The sequence below is a fragment of the Oncorhynchus mykiss genome, chromosome 31 (assembly GCF_013265735.2).
Source record: "Oncorhynchus mykiss isolate Arlee chromosome 31, USDA_OmykA_1.1, whole genome shotgun sequence".
NCBI classification, from domain to species: Eukaryota; Metazoa; Chordata; class Actinopteri; order Salmoniformes; family Salmonidae; genus Oncorhynchus; species Oncorhynchus mykiss.
The window spans coordinates 33,702,602-33,718,567 of NC_050571.1; the positions used below are offsets into that span (position 1 = coordinate 33,702,602).

The window sequence follows — 15,966 nt, forward strand, 5'->3', positions numbered from 1 at the left end:
TTGCAATGGCTTATTTTCTTTGCCATAGGATTATGGCGACGATGTGTCAAATGCTTACCGATGGTGGCCGCTTCGCTCTCGTGTTCGCTGCCAAGGCCTGCGTCAGAGCTGCTCTCAGAGGGACAATCTTCCTCCTTCTTAGTGAAGGAGACGGTGCTGGAGGAGTTGTGGAAGGAGCTGAGGGAAGGTTCTGGGCCCTTCTTGACCAGGGTCAGATAGTAGCCTGTACCTAGCTGGTTCTTCAGGAAGAGGGAGGAGCCCACGCAGCAAAGCTTGCCATGGGAGATTATGGCGATGCGGTCGCCCAATATGTCGGCCTCATCCATGTGGTGGGTGGAGAGGATGATGGTACGACCTAGAGAGGAGGAGGGAAACAGTCAGTTACCACACAGAACTCCCCTAACAGCTAAATGGTTTCATTTCTTCAGACGTTTATTAACCTTTTGCGTGTAGGGGCAGTATTTTCGTTTTTGGCTAAAAAACGTACCCATTTGAAACTGCCTGTTTCTCAGCCCCAGAAACTAGAATATGCATATAATTGTCAGATTAGGATAGAAAACACTCTAAAGTTTCCAAAACTGTCAAAATATTGTCTGTGAGTATAACAGAACTGATATTGCAGGTGCAAACCTGAGGATAATCCAATCAGGAAGTGCCTGACTTTGAAACCTCTCTGTTCCTATGCATGCCTATCCTCCATTTAAAGGGATATCAACCCGATTCCTTTTTTTCTATGGCTTCCCTAAGGTGTCAACAGTCTTTAGACATAGTTTCAGGCTTTTATTTTGAAAAATGAGCGAGAAAGATCACATTGCGTAAGTGGATAGGTGGGGGCTCTCAGAGTGAGTTTTGCGCAACAGAGTAAAGCGGCTATTGTTTCTCCCGGTCCTATTGAAAAACCTACACTCACGGTTGATATATTATCGAATATATATTTTAAAAACAACCTGAGGATTGATTATAAAAAACGTTTGACATGTTTCTGTGGACATTATGGATATTATTTGGAATTTTCGTCTGCGTTGTCGTGACCGCTCTTTCCTGTGGATTTCTGAACATAACGTATAAGGTATTTGGATATAAAAATAATCTTTATGGAACAAAAGGAACATTTGTTGTGTAACTGGGAGTCTCGTTTACCTCATCAAAGTTTTCGTGACCTAGCTACTTAATGCTTAGTGTACATAATGTTTTGTTGTGCTATCGATAAACTTACACAAACGCTTGGATTGCTTTCGCTGTAAAGCATCATTTCAAAATCTGAGAATACAGGTGGATTAACAAAAGGCTAAACTGTGTTTTGCAATATTGCACTTGTGATTTCATGAATATGAATATTTTTTAGTAATATTATTTGACTGTGGCGCTATGCTATTCAGCAGTTGCTGATGACAATTATCCCGCTTAAGGGATGGGTAGCGTCAAGAAGTTAAGCATAGATGCTAAAAATAGGTAAGGATTTAGTGGTTACCTTGACGATAATGGAGCAGGAGGTCCCAGATGCCCCGGCGGGCGTAGGGGTCGACCCCAGCGGTGGGCTCGTCCAGAATCACAACCTTTGACCCCCCGACGAAGGCCAGAGCCACAGAGAGCTTCCTCTGCATCCCTCCGGACAGTGTGCTGGTCTTGGAAGTGCGTTTGTGCAGCAGGCCAGTGTCTATCAGGATCTGTTCGATCTCAGACTTCACCTGTTCCTCAGATAGACCCTTTAGACGAGCGTAAAACCAGATGTGCTCCTCGACAGTCAGCCTGGTCAAAGCCCAAAACAACCACACAACAACTACTCATAAGAAAACAATAACTATTTACTTCAATGCTTTTGGTCATTTAGAATGAACTTTCTGTAACAACTGGTGGTTAATATGATGGACTGGGAACACTTACATGCTGAAGAGAACGTTGTGCTGTGGACAAACGCCCAGACTCTGTCGAATAGCGCTCAGCTCCGATCGGATGTCTTTGCCCATGATGTAAGCAGTGCCAGAGGTAGGGGGAAACAGTCCCGTTAGAATCGACCTGGATCAGACAAAGGTGAAAATATTAGATTACTCCATTACAATTGTATCAACTTCAACTCAATTATACATGTATGGGCTTTTATTCAAAGATGAAACTACTTGTGCGTTATTGCACCTACATGGTGGTGGTTTTCCCTGCTCCATTGTGGCCCAAGAAAGAGGTGATCTGTCCCTCGTAGAAGCCCAGAGTCAGCCCGTCCACAGCCAGCTTCTTCCCGTGCGGGTACACCTTGACTAGGTTCTCTATGAAGACGCCAGGTTTCAGGTGGGCTGGCTCTTCCTCTATACAGACAGCTGGAGATACAACACAATGTCCATCGAATGGGGTACATTGACCATCCTGTTTTCCTTTCCTTGAAAACACACACAACTACTCACCACATTTTTTGCCGGATCTATATCGCCACCTTGTGGATACTTAGTTGCTCTGCATCAGCATTAAATCTGGGTTTTACCTTCACAGTTCCTTCTCTTGTTCTGACTGAAGTCAGTCTTCCTGTTGTCTCCTTCTCCAAACCAGTAGGACTTGGTGAAGAGGAAGTACCAGGGCCTGGGAATACCATATTGACCTGAAGGAGACCACAATAAACACATACATTTAGACAAGGTGACCACAAAACAATGCAACACAAAACAAAAACAAAACAATACAAATGGAAATGGCCTCAACAAAAGCCCATCAAAATGGGACCCAAACGGATCCATTATAGTGGAACCGTTCAGTTCACGGACACCTACCGGGGAAGACGGACTCGATGTACCAGGTCATCACCATGTAGAGGAAGGAGTCAAAGTACATCATGATGATGGCGGTGGTCAGGCTGAAGTCGTCCTCCTCCATGGGGCTGTTGAACAGGTTGTTCCATTGGATGCCGATGCCCTGCTCTTCGAACAGGGCAAAGTACTCACAGCCAAAGCCAAAGGCCACCGGGGACAGCAGGCTCTGTAGAGGGAGAGAGAGAGAGGAGAGAGAGAGGAGAGAGAGGGATTTAACATCACATGCAACACCAATGCCAATAAGATGCTGAGCCTGAAGCCCAAAAAGTCAGTGATGTGTCAAAAGAAGAAAAAAAGCTTCCCTATTTGTAATGACACTGTACTTCTTAATGACAGCGGCTCCTCTCATAAAATGTCACGTGGACAAGCACCAACTCAAAAACTCGACTAGCTATAAAAGCATGACTCACAGCAACTATTTTTGCCCCAAAGCCCACGTAGTCCTGCCAGGCCACACAGAGGACGTAGGGCAGGTAGAGGGTGAAATAGATGATACCCCCGCAGGCCGCCGCCAGGTTGGCACGGGCAAACATGGTGCTGATGAGGAAGCACTGCATGATGGTTACCACGGCGAAGGAACCCAGGAACAGGAAGATGACACCGGGGTCACTGTAGGGCAGCAGGTTCCCCATCTGATAGTAGGAGAGTGAGAAAGAGGATGCTCAATGGTTAGTTCATAGTTGGGATGAGCGTGGTACAATTATCGTGAGAGAAAATTTGCTGTCTGATCGAGTCAAGGCTCACGTCAACATGAAAAATCGATGAAAGCCATTATCACTGAAACATTGCGGTGACATCAGTGAAATAGCGCAATACAAAACAATACAAAACATTGTCTTCATGCTGAACCCTGGTACGCAGCACCTTGAGCAGCACCACCAGCAGACTGGCGGAGATGAGCAGGGGGATGAGGCTGCTGATGAACCAGCTGAACCACAGGATGCCGTTGTCCAATCCCATGATCCTCATGGTCTCCTTGAGCCTCGCCTCCTTCTCGTAAACCACGCTCTTGATGATGATGGCCACAGAGTACATCCAGGCCAGGGTCATGAAGAGGGGCATGGAGCGACTCATCACCCGCAGGAAGCTGGTCAAAGGAGGAAATGGAAGCCATTTTGAAGCCTTGCAGTTAAGCTTGTGGTATGCTGCCGCTCAAGACCGATTCCAGGTCTTAAGGCAGCGAATAAGGTCAAATCCTGCTCGGTGTGACTCACATGTCGTCCACGTAGCAGGGGTAGGGCATCTGTTGGATGTAGACTCCCGTCTTCTCCTTGGCGCCAGTCACTACCGTGATGATGCTGTGTTCGATGATGTCCTGGAGGTAAGAGAAGCCGCCCCAGATGTAGCGCAGGTCCTCAAAGGGGTCGGCACGAGGACCGGGGTCCCAATATCTGTAAAGAGAGTGCAAAAGCAATGTTCACATCAAATTCTTATTTTACCAACAAAACAAACACATTTTTTTTTGAAAGTCCACAACAAAAAAAGTGATTGTTCAAAATGGACCCAACGGCACAGACATAAAACACTGTCCAATACATCTAGTAGGTAGACTGGGAAGCTTTGAATCAACATTACCCGTCTTTGATCTTGTTGGTGCGCTCCACATTATCAATGTCCATGCGAATCTTGTAGTTGACAATGGCCGGCAGTTCAGAGCTGTTGGCCTCAATGTCGGGAAACACGATCCCCGCCCAGAACTTCCTATCGTCTAGCAGTGCCATGGATTTGTTGACCATCCTTTCCTCATTGGCCACAGGCTCCATCTTATCCAGGTTTACACACTGTAAACAAACAAACACATCCATTAAAGGACCTATCCTCATCTGGTCTTGGCCAGGACTACTGAGTGTGATGTTTTCCATTGAAGCAGATCCATTCACATGCTGAAAGGAGGGATGGGGAGGCTTTAAATGGAGAGTTCGTCAAGTTCATAGCTAACTGGTCCAACTGTGTTTTTATTTGTAATTTCCCTTTATACAGAGGAAGAGGTTGGGACAAAGTAAAATGGCTGCCACTGACTACTGTTTCCTCAGAGAGGGCTATGACTGGAATGAAAACCTTCAGAACCAAAGCTCTGGTCCAGTCTCACTTGATGCAAAAGTATGTATTGCAGAATGTGCTGAATAGTGATATCACTAGAAAGGGGGAAAACAATTCTGGGACTGAGAAAGTGACTAAGAGATACAGACAGACAAAGAAGATACAGACAAAGACGGAGACAAACGGACAGACATACAGGCGAAGAACGAGAGACACTGACCTCCATGAAGCGGGATATGCTCATGATGGCCTGGTCAGTCTCGTTGAAGACTTCCCTCCAGGTGAAGGCGGTGCCGTGGGGACGTGTGTCCTCTGAATGTTTGGTCAGGAAGTTGGAGACATCCTCCACGGTCCACTCTGTGCCCGCCAGTTGGGAGGTGAAGAACCTGGCGGTGCCATTGTTCTTCAGTAGGGTCTGGGAGAGAGGGAGGAAGAGCAGGAAAGTAGCCGTGAGTAGCTGTCCCGCCTCCCTCCACAAGATGCCAGTGTTGACCATCTGAAAGGGCTGCTTACCACCACGTTACTTTATAATCATGTATTTTCTTGTTTTGCTATGTTAACTGTGTCATGTCCTGGGTGTGTCTCTGAGTTGCTATGTACTGATGCCATTCCAAAACAATTTCAAAGGTGCCCTACAAGGGTAACAGAGTGCCTTCAGAAAGTATTCACACCCCTTGACTTTTTCCACATGTTGTTGTGTTACAGCCTGAACTTAACATATATTACATTGAGATGTTGTGTCACTGGCCTACACACAATACCCCATAATGTCAAATGTGAACATCTGAACTGTCTTGAGTCAATAAGTATTCAACCCCATTGTTATGGCAAACCTAAATAAGTTCAGGAGTACAAATGCACCAAACAAATCCCATAATAAGTTGCATGGTCTCACTTTGTGTCCAATTATTGTGTTTAACATGATTTTTAAATGACTGCCTCATCTCTGTACCCCACACATACAATTATCTGTAAGGTTCCTCAGTCGAGCAGTGAATTTCAAACACAGATTCAACCACAAAGACCAGGGAGGTTTATCAATGCCTCGCAAAGGCGCCTATTGGTAACTGGGTCAATTTTTAAAAAAGCAGACATTGAATATCCCTTTCAGCATGGTGAACCGGTACAGAGTCAATGCGCGGGGGCACCGGTTAGTCCTCAGAACAACCTCAATTTGTCTGGGGGTTTTCGCTCCTCCTTTGTACTAGATTGATGAATTAAGGTCATTAATTAGTAAAAAAAAAACTCCCCTCACCTGGTTGTCTAGGTCTTAACACTAGGCCCTCCATGGAATGTGTTTGACAACCGTGATCTTGCCCAATCACCCTCTGAATGGCACACACACACAATCCATGTTTCAATTGTCTCAAGGCTTAAAAATCCTTCTTTAACTCCCGTCTCTTCCCCTTCATCTACACTGATTGAAGTGGATTTAACAAGTGACATCCGTAAGGGATCATAGCTTTCACCTGGATTCACCTGGTCAGTCTATGTCATGGAAAGAGCAGGTGTCCCTAAAGTTTTGTACACTCAGTGTAAGTGTGATGTTGGCTGTAGTAGAGACAACAGATAAGTCGGACATACCCTTACTAGGTCCATCTGTTCGCTACTCTCCAGGAAGGTCCAGACCTTGGGCCTCACCTCCTCCCACATGCCCCCCAGCTCTCTGAGGACCCCCAGCTCCTGGAACGTTCTGTTCACCTGCGGAAGAGGAAGAGGGCGAGAGTGGGGCAGTTAGTGTTCCGCTTAAGACAAGCTAAAGCAAAACTACCACTTAACGCCGGAATGAACTCTGGATGAAGTGCAGCAATATGCTGTAGCCATGTTGTATAATTGTACTGATACCCACCTCGTGGATGATCTTCTGTGTGGCGGGAGTGGCAGGGGTGTACAGGATCTTGCCCATGAGCAGAGGCTTCAGGGCCTGCCAGATCATCCTGGATACGGGGCTGGACTCCATGTTCCTCATCATTGCGTTGCAGTATGGAGCTGCAGGGGTCACAGAAGGAACAATGACGTCCAGTCTAGACCAGGATGTCACAACAATCCTCAAAACAGTTTTGGACAATCAGGGAATAGATAACCACGAAGAAGAAGTTGCTTACTGGATGCGTTGTCGTAGGCAGAGATAGGTTCCTCCCCGTCGGTTGTGTTGTAGTTGCCGAACAGGGCCTTGTAGTTGCTGTCCTCGTACCAGTTGAGGGACTTGATCTTTAGTCCGCCGCCCTCGGGGTGGCCGCAGACGATGCGCGACACGGCCTGGTACATGTGGCTGGGGGAGGACGTGGCGTTCTCCGTGAGGAAGATGATCTCGTTACGCAGGTCGCTCCAACTCTTCATGCTGGCCAGCTAATTTGGACACAAGGGGTTGTGATGTTAGCAAATGGGGGTCAGGGAGCCATCTTGTAGGATGCAGGTGGGACTGTGGCCTGGATTTGGAGCAGTTCATTGTGATTCGAGACCAGCTTGTTGACATGGATACATATTGTTATGAGGCAACTTGTCAACGTGATGGAATTACTTGCTGTATGTGGACAGATGGATACTTTAGGCTTCGCCTTCGCCTTCTACCTATGACCTCAACACAGCCATGCAAAAACCATCATAAATCACACCCCCTCGTCTATTAATGCTTTATCGATCTATTATGCTTTTGGCAACCTTGGTTCTTAGTTCGGTTTACCAGAGCATTTTACATCAACTTGTGTTTCTGGTCACAATTTGATTTTGATCTCACAAGAAGCCTGAAAAGCTTGTGTGCTAACTGTCCTAATTCCCCGTAACGCTCAACACCTTGTAACAACATTAACACAATACAGTACTAACAAATGTACACTCTTATGCCTGCACAGAAAAGCTAGAATATTTTGTAGCAGATTTGCCATTCTACGTTTGCCCTCTTCTCTCTCACTCTCTTTTTCTATCCTTATTTTTCTCTCTCTCTAACACGGGTATCCTCACCAAGCATTTGGAAACAAGGAAAGTCAGGATTAAGAGAACCCAGTAAGTGCTTGAGAAAAAGATGACTCTCGGTCATTCATCACTGGCAGAGGAGGAGAGAGGTGTTACCGACTGGCGACTCTCCCAGAGTCTAGTTGACAATGTGGTTACATACATGCCAGTCAGGCCCTTCCGTCTCCTCCCCTTCCCTCCTCCCCCCCTCTGACTCGGCCCGGCCACATCAGCAAGAAGGCAGTCACATGCTTCCAATTTAGCTCGGGCAACACAACGGGAATGGTGTGTGTGTGTGTGTGTGTGTGTGTGTGTGTGTGTGTGTGTGTGTGTGTGTGTGTGTGTGTGTGTGTGTGTGTGTGTGTGTGTGTGTGTGTGTACGCGAGAGATGCGGGGGAAACAGCTGTACACACTGAACTCTCACACAAACCGTCATAACCAAATGACAGCAGCTCTGGACCCCTCTAGAGGTGTCTGTGGGGGGTTGGTTAAAGTAGGAGGGGCCATACCCAAACATAACCCCAGGGTAATGTGCCAAACCAGGACAAGTCATATTTAGTGGCTCAGAGTTTCTTGACATCTTCAGATACATTGTTGGGCTTAGCAGGGAACAAAGAACAACAAAGTGTGTGTCTACAGAGTGCTGGGGTTGTTTTAGAAACTCTTAAGTGTAATTGCCCTAAAGACTGTACACCATACTTTAGTTTAGTTAAGAGCCTTCATAAACATTACATAAATATTCATACATAGCTTATGACATGTGTATGCAGCTGCAACATACAGATGTAGGGTCTTAATTTGATCACTCTTTTGTCGCTGAGAATGTTCATGCACAGCAGGAAATGCTAAATTGTACTGTATTTTAGTTTTAAAAAGGCATATATAGTTTGTAATTTACACTTGATTTGCCCTCACGAAAAATGTATCAGCCCCTACTAAAATGTCCATTCATTATAATCCACATAATAATTCACATTTCCTGTAGCTGCAGGATTATGTTCCTGCTGAAGCAAACTGTCTCAGAATAAGATCCTGCATCTGTATTGGTTTGAAAACATAAGAATTAATGTATACTTATAGGGGTTATTCTTATTGATTTGATTGATTGATTTGAATTTAATTATTGTAAGTAAATGGTAATTTCACGGTGACAGAATGATGCTGAGACTGAACATTTGACAAAAACACATTTACTTGAAAAACAGCGCAGATGCTAAGTTTGGTAACAGAATGGCGGTTTGTGCCGTTTGTGCCGTCATTCTCTTACCAAACTTTGCATCTGCACCGTTCTTCAAGCAAATGTGTTTTAGCGAAATCTTCGGTCGAAATTCTTAAAAGTAATCATTGTGCATAGAGTTGTATAGTTTGTTTAACTTTGCAATCATTGCTTTTTGTTTGGCGTACATTTTAAAGCGACACAAATCTGAGTCTTAGCATCACTCTGTTACTGTGGAATTGCCCCAAAGTATTCAACAGAGCACTGATTGGTTGAGAAAACACAGCCAACACACTTGGGTAAGGTCGAGCGAGTCTTAAAACCTCCTGGTGGTTGTCATAGGGGCATGCATTCACCTCGTAGTGTAAATCAGTCAACTTGAGTCAATTTTCCTTTGGGTAAATGCTGACCAGCCCACTAACTTGTTTAGAAAGCCTTTCCTCTTTGTTCTGCTGTTCCCAGTCATCTATCTCCCAAGGGAAAAAGGATCTTTTCTATCTGGACTCAGAGACACTGGATACCTATACAGTTACTGCCAAGACACTTACAAGGGCCTTTTTCTACCGCTGTGGAGGAGAGTGGAACTGACAAAGCAAGAAAATAGCGAGAGCACACAGCAAGAACACAGAATCGAGAAATTCTCCTGTTCAAACTGAAACATATAAATGTGTCAGACCTACAAGTACTTGACTTCATATAAATAGGTGTAGTGCCTCCATCCCATTCTGTTTACCTTTTCACATGAGAAAAACTGTGATTATCATCACATTAGAACATTGGTAAACAGTTGTCCTCGACATTTAGCTGTGGCTCAAACGCCTAGGGGACAATTGCAAACAAATCCAAACAAATTGGGTCAGAAGGTTATCAGGCAACAAACAGGAGGGAGTTGAAGGGGGCAGATAAACACTACATACAGTTTTAGTCCAGCCTCTACTTCCTTATGCTGTGGAACTTCAAAGAAGACCAGATGCAAGAAGTACAGTAAGGGGAAATGAGGTCGGGGAGGGGGGCTCTTGGCGGCCATCTTGTAATGATGGGATAAAGAAACTCCATTGATGTTTTCATCCTATACATCTACGGTTCTGTCTGTGGCCCTGCCAAGAGTAACCTGCTTCGCTGCTGATCCAAGGTAGGGGAGCTCATTATGGTCGACACAAAACAAAACATGGACAAAATACCAGGAAATGCACTTGGCTACGAGGGGGCTTATTCTGTGGGTCTCCGTCTGGTGACACATCGAACAACTGATAATGATGAGGTCAACCTCAGTAACCGTAATGGCCAAATGTAAGACCATAACCATTTTCAATGCATAAGAGAGCCTGCTAGGAAATGAGGCAGCAGCAGAAACCTTTCTAGTTGTCAGAAATGTGTTTAGTGTAGTGATGAGAGTGATGCCCACCTCAATGGCCAGGGATCCCAGGCTCTCCAGAAGGTTGTCTGTGGCCTCAGCCACTTGCTGGACAGCTTCAGGGTCAGCCCTCACATCTTTCTGTAGGGGGGAAGGAGCGAAGAAGTGTCAATTCGCACACGCATACAGTCGAAAAGACGAACAGCGACATTCTGTTGGTTACAAAACACCCCCACAGTCCCACGCCACAGCTTCCTAACATATTTTCACAGGAAGTCATTTTCCCATCGGAACAAGAAACTTAACAGCAACGTTTTGAACTGCTCTTGGAAACCCTGTGAACTGTTTTGATTTAATAGCACCCTGCATGTCTTGTCGCCTTGTTTACCATGTCTTGTTCCCTAAAGGCTACAAAAACAGTAACCATAAGGACACAAACACACTGTTTGTTATCATATGAATAGGGAAACTGACCGCTGTGGCATGTCAAAATGAGGACAGGGATCACATAATAACACCTTGCCCTAGACTCTTCCATGTTTATCATTGTGGACAGTCATACTGTATCTGAATGACAAGGTGATACAATCCTAAGCACTTTTATATATAACAAATCACACTTCTCTGACTGATTTCCTGGATCCTTGTTCACAAGCTGTCAACACTGCGCAAGATGCCCTTGATCATGCAATTTCTGACCATTGGAATTCAATTAATGGTCTACTCTCTGGGCAAAATTATCATATTGCAAGGATGGTTAATTATATATTTCCCTTGCACTGGTGCTAAGGTGTCGAATTAAAAGTTACCTTTATAAACTATGACTCAGAGAGAAGTGATACTCGTGAATGACTAACGTTTAAAGATTGAGGCCAAATCCTCTATTTGACGGCAGTTCGTCTTCAAACGTATCTCCAGAGTTGGGTCGACAGGCAACAACAGGCAACAACATGCCTCCACCTACGCTTACCCCCTTCTTTCTGAGCCTCTGCTTTTCCCCGGGCCCCTACGCTTTGTTTGGTTCTCGGCACTGTGCACGTCAGTGAATTAGGTCACCTGGCTCTGGTCTTCAGTGGAGAAAAACAACCATGGGAGGGGGGCTTTGTGGTGGGCCTCTGTTGTGATGAGAATTGATCCTCGCCACTATATCAACTAGCTACGAGGTAGGGGTAAGGTCCACATTCCAAAGTCCCTAAAGGTGTCAGCATGCTTCAGTTCGGCTGGCGCCCTTAATAGATATTTTATACATTTTTTATTTTTTTTTGCAATCCCCTCCCTCTCAGAGAACGTTTCTGATTTGCTGATAAAAATCAGTTCAACTCATTTGGGCCGTCCCCGACTTGCTGGGTGGCCTCTGTTGGTTTCACAGCTCCTCTAGAAGCAGCAGATTTTCAGAAGGGGCCATAAAACAACTAGAGTTCTGATCAATAGTGTCTGCCCAAAGCCACGTTAATTAACCACAGACAAATGTCAACGTAACCCATGGCTATACGACCCTGTGGCCAGGTGGCAACAGAGTTCTAAATTAAAAATGTTTATTCGGAGCACAACATAACATTTTAGGAGCATCAGAAAAGCTTTTTTTTCCCTTCTAGCTACTTTTTAAGCACACGCGGAGCACTTGAAACTATTAACTCTGGAAAGACGTTGTTTAAAAGGCAAACATTTTGAAACAAATACCTGTCACTGAAATGACAAAGTAATTTGTGGAATATTATATTTCTATTATATTTTGTAAAAGCACTGTTTTCCTATTGAGAAGGACTACCTGTAGCATTGTCTCTTCACGAACATCAAGAGATCAGTCATTCATTCCTTTATATTGCAGTGGTCACTTTATCTGGGTCAAAATGCAAGTCGAGATCTACTGCTCAGATTTGTTTTTAGCATGACTTAGAAAACATAAGCCTATGCAACATTAACCTATTAGAAACAAGTCTCTGCAGTAGGCTATAGGCTATAGTAGGCTATAGTAGACTATAGGCCCAATACATTATCATCGCATACTGGCTATGCTTGAATTGCCCTGCCAACGTTAATTGTTCTCAGACCGTTTAAAAATGAAGGTATGGTCACACCAGTAATAGATCAGTTGTTGTATTACTTGTGACTGAGGCACAGCTGAGTGATCAAACATTGAAATAATGATTTTCATTTTATTGGACTAATGAGGCCTGCATCTGATGGTCAGTTTCAGTTTCCTTCAGCTCTGCTGAGACTGACCGTGACCAAAAAGCGGACACGGTCTTCAAGCTGATGGCGAAACTCGATTCTCACCACATTATTTCTGCCTCATCCACAAATTCATGTTGTTACTCTTTATGACAAGAGAAAGTGAAATATTCCTTGATATTCAAATAGACACAAGCCGCTAATACTAATAGCGTAGGCCTTTTGAATCACTTTGATATTCATTGCAGCTACAGTGTTGGCTGAAGCACATTTTATAGCTTCTTCATGTAATTATACAACAGGTGGGTCTAATCCTGAATGCTAATTTGTTAAAACCGCATCCCAGCCGGTGTCTATTCCACATAAAAATGTAAACATGAACTCACTCAGAAAAACAGCTTTGCTGTATTTGTTGACAGTCTCTGTCGTCATGGTTTTACATTTTTTAAATATCACAGTGTTAACTTTGCTGTGCGCTCGATTGGCCAGCCGTGGGCCAATAGGTGCACTTCATTTGCTCTACGTGTCCGTGGAGTATGGCGCTCGACTCGGAGGCAGCGGAAGGGAAAATTTTAATCATAACTACAATTATTCTGGGTGATTTTATTTGTAGTCGCACTGGTGCTCCCATATTAAAATGTCAGGTTGCTCAGCAAAATATTTAGGAGCATATGCGACCTTTGAGCCCTGGGTGGCAATAACCTAGAAAATATGTGGAAAACCTCTGACAGGAGGAACATCTCTTATGTGGTTTGTAAAGTTTGTAATGGGATCTTCTGACATTTCTATGCTAAAACTGACCGTCTGAGATCAGTGTCTCGAGGTAACTTCTACCTCAAATCAAATCAAATTGTATTGGTCGCATACACATATTTAGCAGATGTTATTGCGGGTGCAGCAAAATGCTTGTGTTGCTAGCTCCAACAGTGCAGTAACATCTAACAATACACAACCATCTAAAAAGTAAAAGAATGGAATTAAGAAATAGGCCTAGAGCCCATTTGTGCTTACCCGTATTGGTTTGAGGAAGTCCAGGTTGTTGAGGAAGTGGCTTTCTGCTTGGTTGAGCCAGGAGCCTGGGGACCGGCAGAGGATCTCCTGGACCAGACTGGACACCTCGCTGTCTGTGATGGTCACAAAGTCCTCCACACTGGTGCCGTTGCTTTTGCACATGTCCCTCAGGTGGACACCGAAGCCTTTGACCAGCACCTGGAGAGGGAAGGGGAGAAGGGTCGATGGGTAATGGAGCAATGACTAAAGACAGGCAGAGAACAGTATTTCTCAAACCTCGAAAGTTGCACGTTTTTCATTCATCTAAGCAGATGTGCTCGTGCAGGGTTCGAACAAACATTTGAAACACGTAATTTTCGGGGGGTACTGAAAGAACAGAATTGAGAAACACACATGGGATAAGGCCGTGTGACTTTGGAGTTGCATGCATGTTGTTATCTCGGGGTTGGATACCACGGAGCAATATTAGGACCTGAATTGTTTACATACTGTATCTAGATTCCCATTGCTTCATGCTGCTGCAGGATTGTGTGTGTAATGTGAGGGCATTGTCACTATCAAATTGTTGTAATCCATTTAGCTGAAGAATAAGGCCTAGTTGAGATTATTTCCACATAGGCCTACAGTGGGAAATCATAACAGGAGACCTTGAACATTTAAAAGATCTTTAACGGGGGGGGGGGATAGGATAGGAAAAACCAGATGGCAGTTTCTAAAACTGTGAAAGAAAACAAATATATCTTCATGTTTTTGAGGAGAGAACAAAGACAGTGGAAGATGATGTCTTGCAGTAAAAACTCTCCAGTGGTGAAGGCTACAGTACTAGCCCTTTGGTCTACTCACTGCTTCATCACATTCAAACACCGCAGTAGACATCTCTACCCTCTCTCTGCCCTCTCTCTAAAGGGTTATGCCCCTGAAATAAACAGACTTAATTAACTCACAGGTGCTCCATCAAATCTAACCCAGAAACGCTACTGACCTGTTCTATATCCGCTACTGGGAATGTTCAGCAACTACTACACGGCTTCTAATACTGTCCATGATCGACTGAACTGACCGCAGTAATAGGCCTTTGCCTCATAGAACTTTGGGAGGGTGGCATTTTTCCCCTCTTACCTTTTCCAAGTTCACGTCGGCCTCAATGATCTGGTGCACGGCGTGTTCCGAGAAGGAGGCGTTTCGCAGGAGGAAAGTGGACAGGGTCTCATTGTCGTGGAGGAAATCCTTCAGCTTGAATCCTGTGGGAAATAAACACAACAACGTGTTCAAACTAGCCCTCTCCTATACCCCGACATTACTAGGTATGTGTGTGTGTGTGTGTGTGTGTGCTTGGATGGAATGATCTATCGTAATAGGGATATTTAGCAAGTTTTGGATGTTCCTTCTGCCAAATCATGCTATTTTCCTTAGTTGTGGGTACTGTATTAGCTTTCAACCTCATTCAAACTTTTGTTTTGCCCAATTGTCATGGAGCTGCATCTGATTGGTTGCTAGTTACTCAGGTGACCAACCCTACAAAACGATTGCCGGATTATTTGGATAAGCTTTCTTTTTGTATTTTACAGTTCAAATTACAGGACAGTAAGTTATACCTCCTCAGACCACACACACAAACATCTAAACAAACAACTACGCTGTGGCTCCAGTGGCACAAACAAAAGCAGGTGAATACTTAACCCCCCTTTAACCCTACCTTTTAAAGGAAGCTTCGTGAATAGCTTTTCAGAGGCTGGAGAAGAGTTTCCCTATGCAAATACTGACAACAACATAGGCTAGGACAATTCTGTACATGTTCAAGGCAAAACGGCCAACACCGAAGTAGACTGGGGTCCATGAGAGGTAAAATAGCAATATACACACATTTGCTGCCTGGTAACATCTTCTGATTGCTGTTGATCATTTCAATGAGGTGCCTTTAACATTTCATTCATTTAGCAGACGCTCTTATCCAGAAGTACTTAAAAACACATCACAATCGAATGAAGTACATTTTCCCTCAACAATGACATCCCTCAACAACAACAACATCAACACCAAACACCTTGCAGACTGTAGCCCATTGCCAGATTACATCAATTTCAACAATTCATTGTGTGTGAACTGAAATAATCAACCGTTGACAAAGACCTGTGGAGAATGAGGTGACACATCCACAGAAGGCTGCCGAGAGGAGGACGGCTCATAATAATGGCTGGAACGGAGAGAATGGCATCAAACACCTGGAAACCATGTGTTTGATGTATTTGATACCATTCCACTTATTCTGCTCCAGCCATTTCCACGAGCCCATCCTCCCCAGTTAACGTGCCACCAACCTCCTGTGCGCACATCACACTTTCAACCACAGTGACGACATTCACACTGCAAATCGTCTGCTAACTCAAATCAAAGTGCATTTGTCATGTGGACAGGATACAGCAGGT

General features: G+C 44.5%; 1 protein-coding gene across 2 annotated transcripts in view; it reads right to left on the reverse strand.

Annotated features, from left to right (window-relative positions):
* LOC110505064 (phospholipid-transporting ATPase ABCA1-like) overlaps positions 1 to 15,966 on the reverse strand; it is a 42,285-nt gene that overhangs the window by 8,819 nt on the left and 17,500 nt on the right. For both annotated transcript variants that reach the window (XM_021584014.2, XM_021584015.2), the window contains 17 exons: positions 14,660 to 14,781; positions 13,541 to 13,738; positions 10,409 to 10,498; positions 6,941 to 7,184; positions 6,685 to 6,824; positions 6,420 to 6,536; positions 5,056 to 5,250; positions 4,371 to 4,576; positions 4,010 to 4,186; positions 3,660 to 3,882; positions 3,206 to 3,427; positions 2,757 to 2,961; positions 2,474 to 2,587; positions 2,138 to 2,312; positions 1,885 to 2,016; positions 1,472 to 1,749; positions 59 to 355 (listed from right to left, as the gene is read on the reverse strand). In XM_021584014.2, coding sequence (XP_021439689.2) covers positions 59 to 355; positions 1,472 to 1,749; positions 1,885 to 2,016; positions 2,138 to 2,312; positions 2,474 to 2,587; positions 2,757 to 2,961; positions 3,206 to 3,427; positions 3,660 to 3,882; positions 4,010 to 4,186; positions 4,371 to 4,576; positions 5,056 to 5,250; positions 6,420 to 6,536; positions 6,685 to 6,824; positions 6,941 to 7,184; positions 10,409 to 10,498; positions 13,541 to 13,738; positions 14,660 to 14,781 — 3,135 coding nt within the window. The remainder of the gene's footprint in view (positions 1 to 58; positions 356 to 1,471; positions 1,750 to 1,884; positions 2,017 to 2,137; positions 2,313 to 2,473; positions 2,588 to 2,756; positions 2,962 to 3,205; positions 3,428 to 3,659; positions 3,883 to 4,009; positions 4,187 to 4,370; positions 4,577 to 5,055; positions 5,251 to 6,419; positions 6,537 to 6,684; positions 6,825 to 6,940; positions 7,185 to 10,408; positions 10,499 to 13,540; positions 13,739 to 14,659; positions 14,782 to 15,966) is intronic.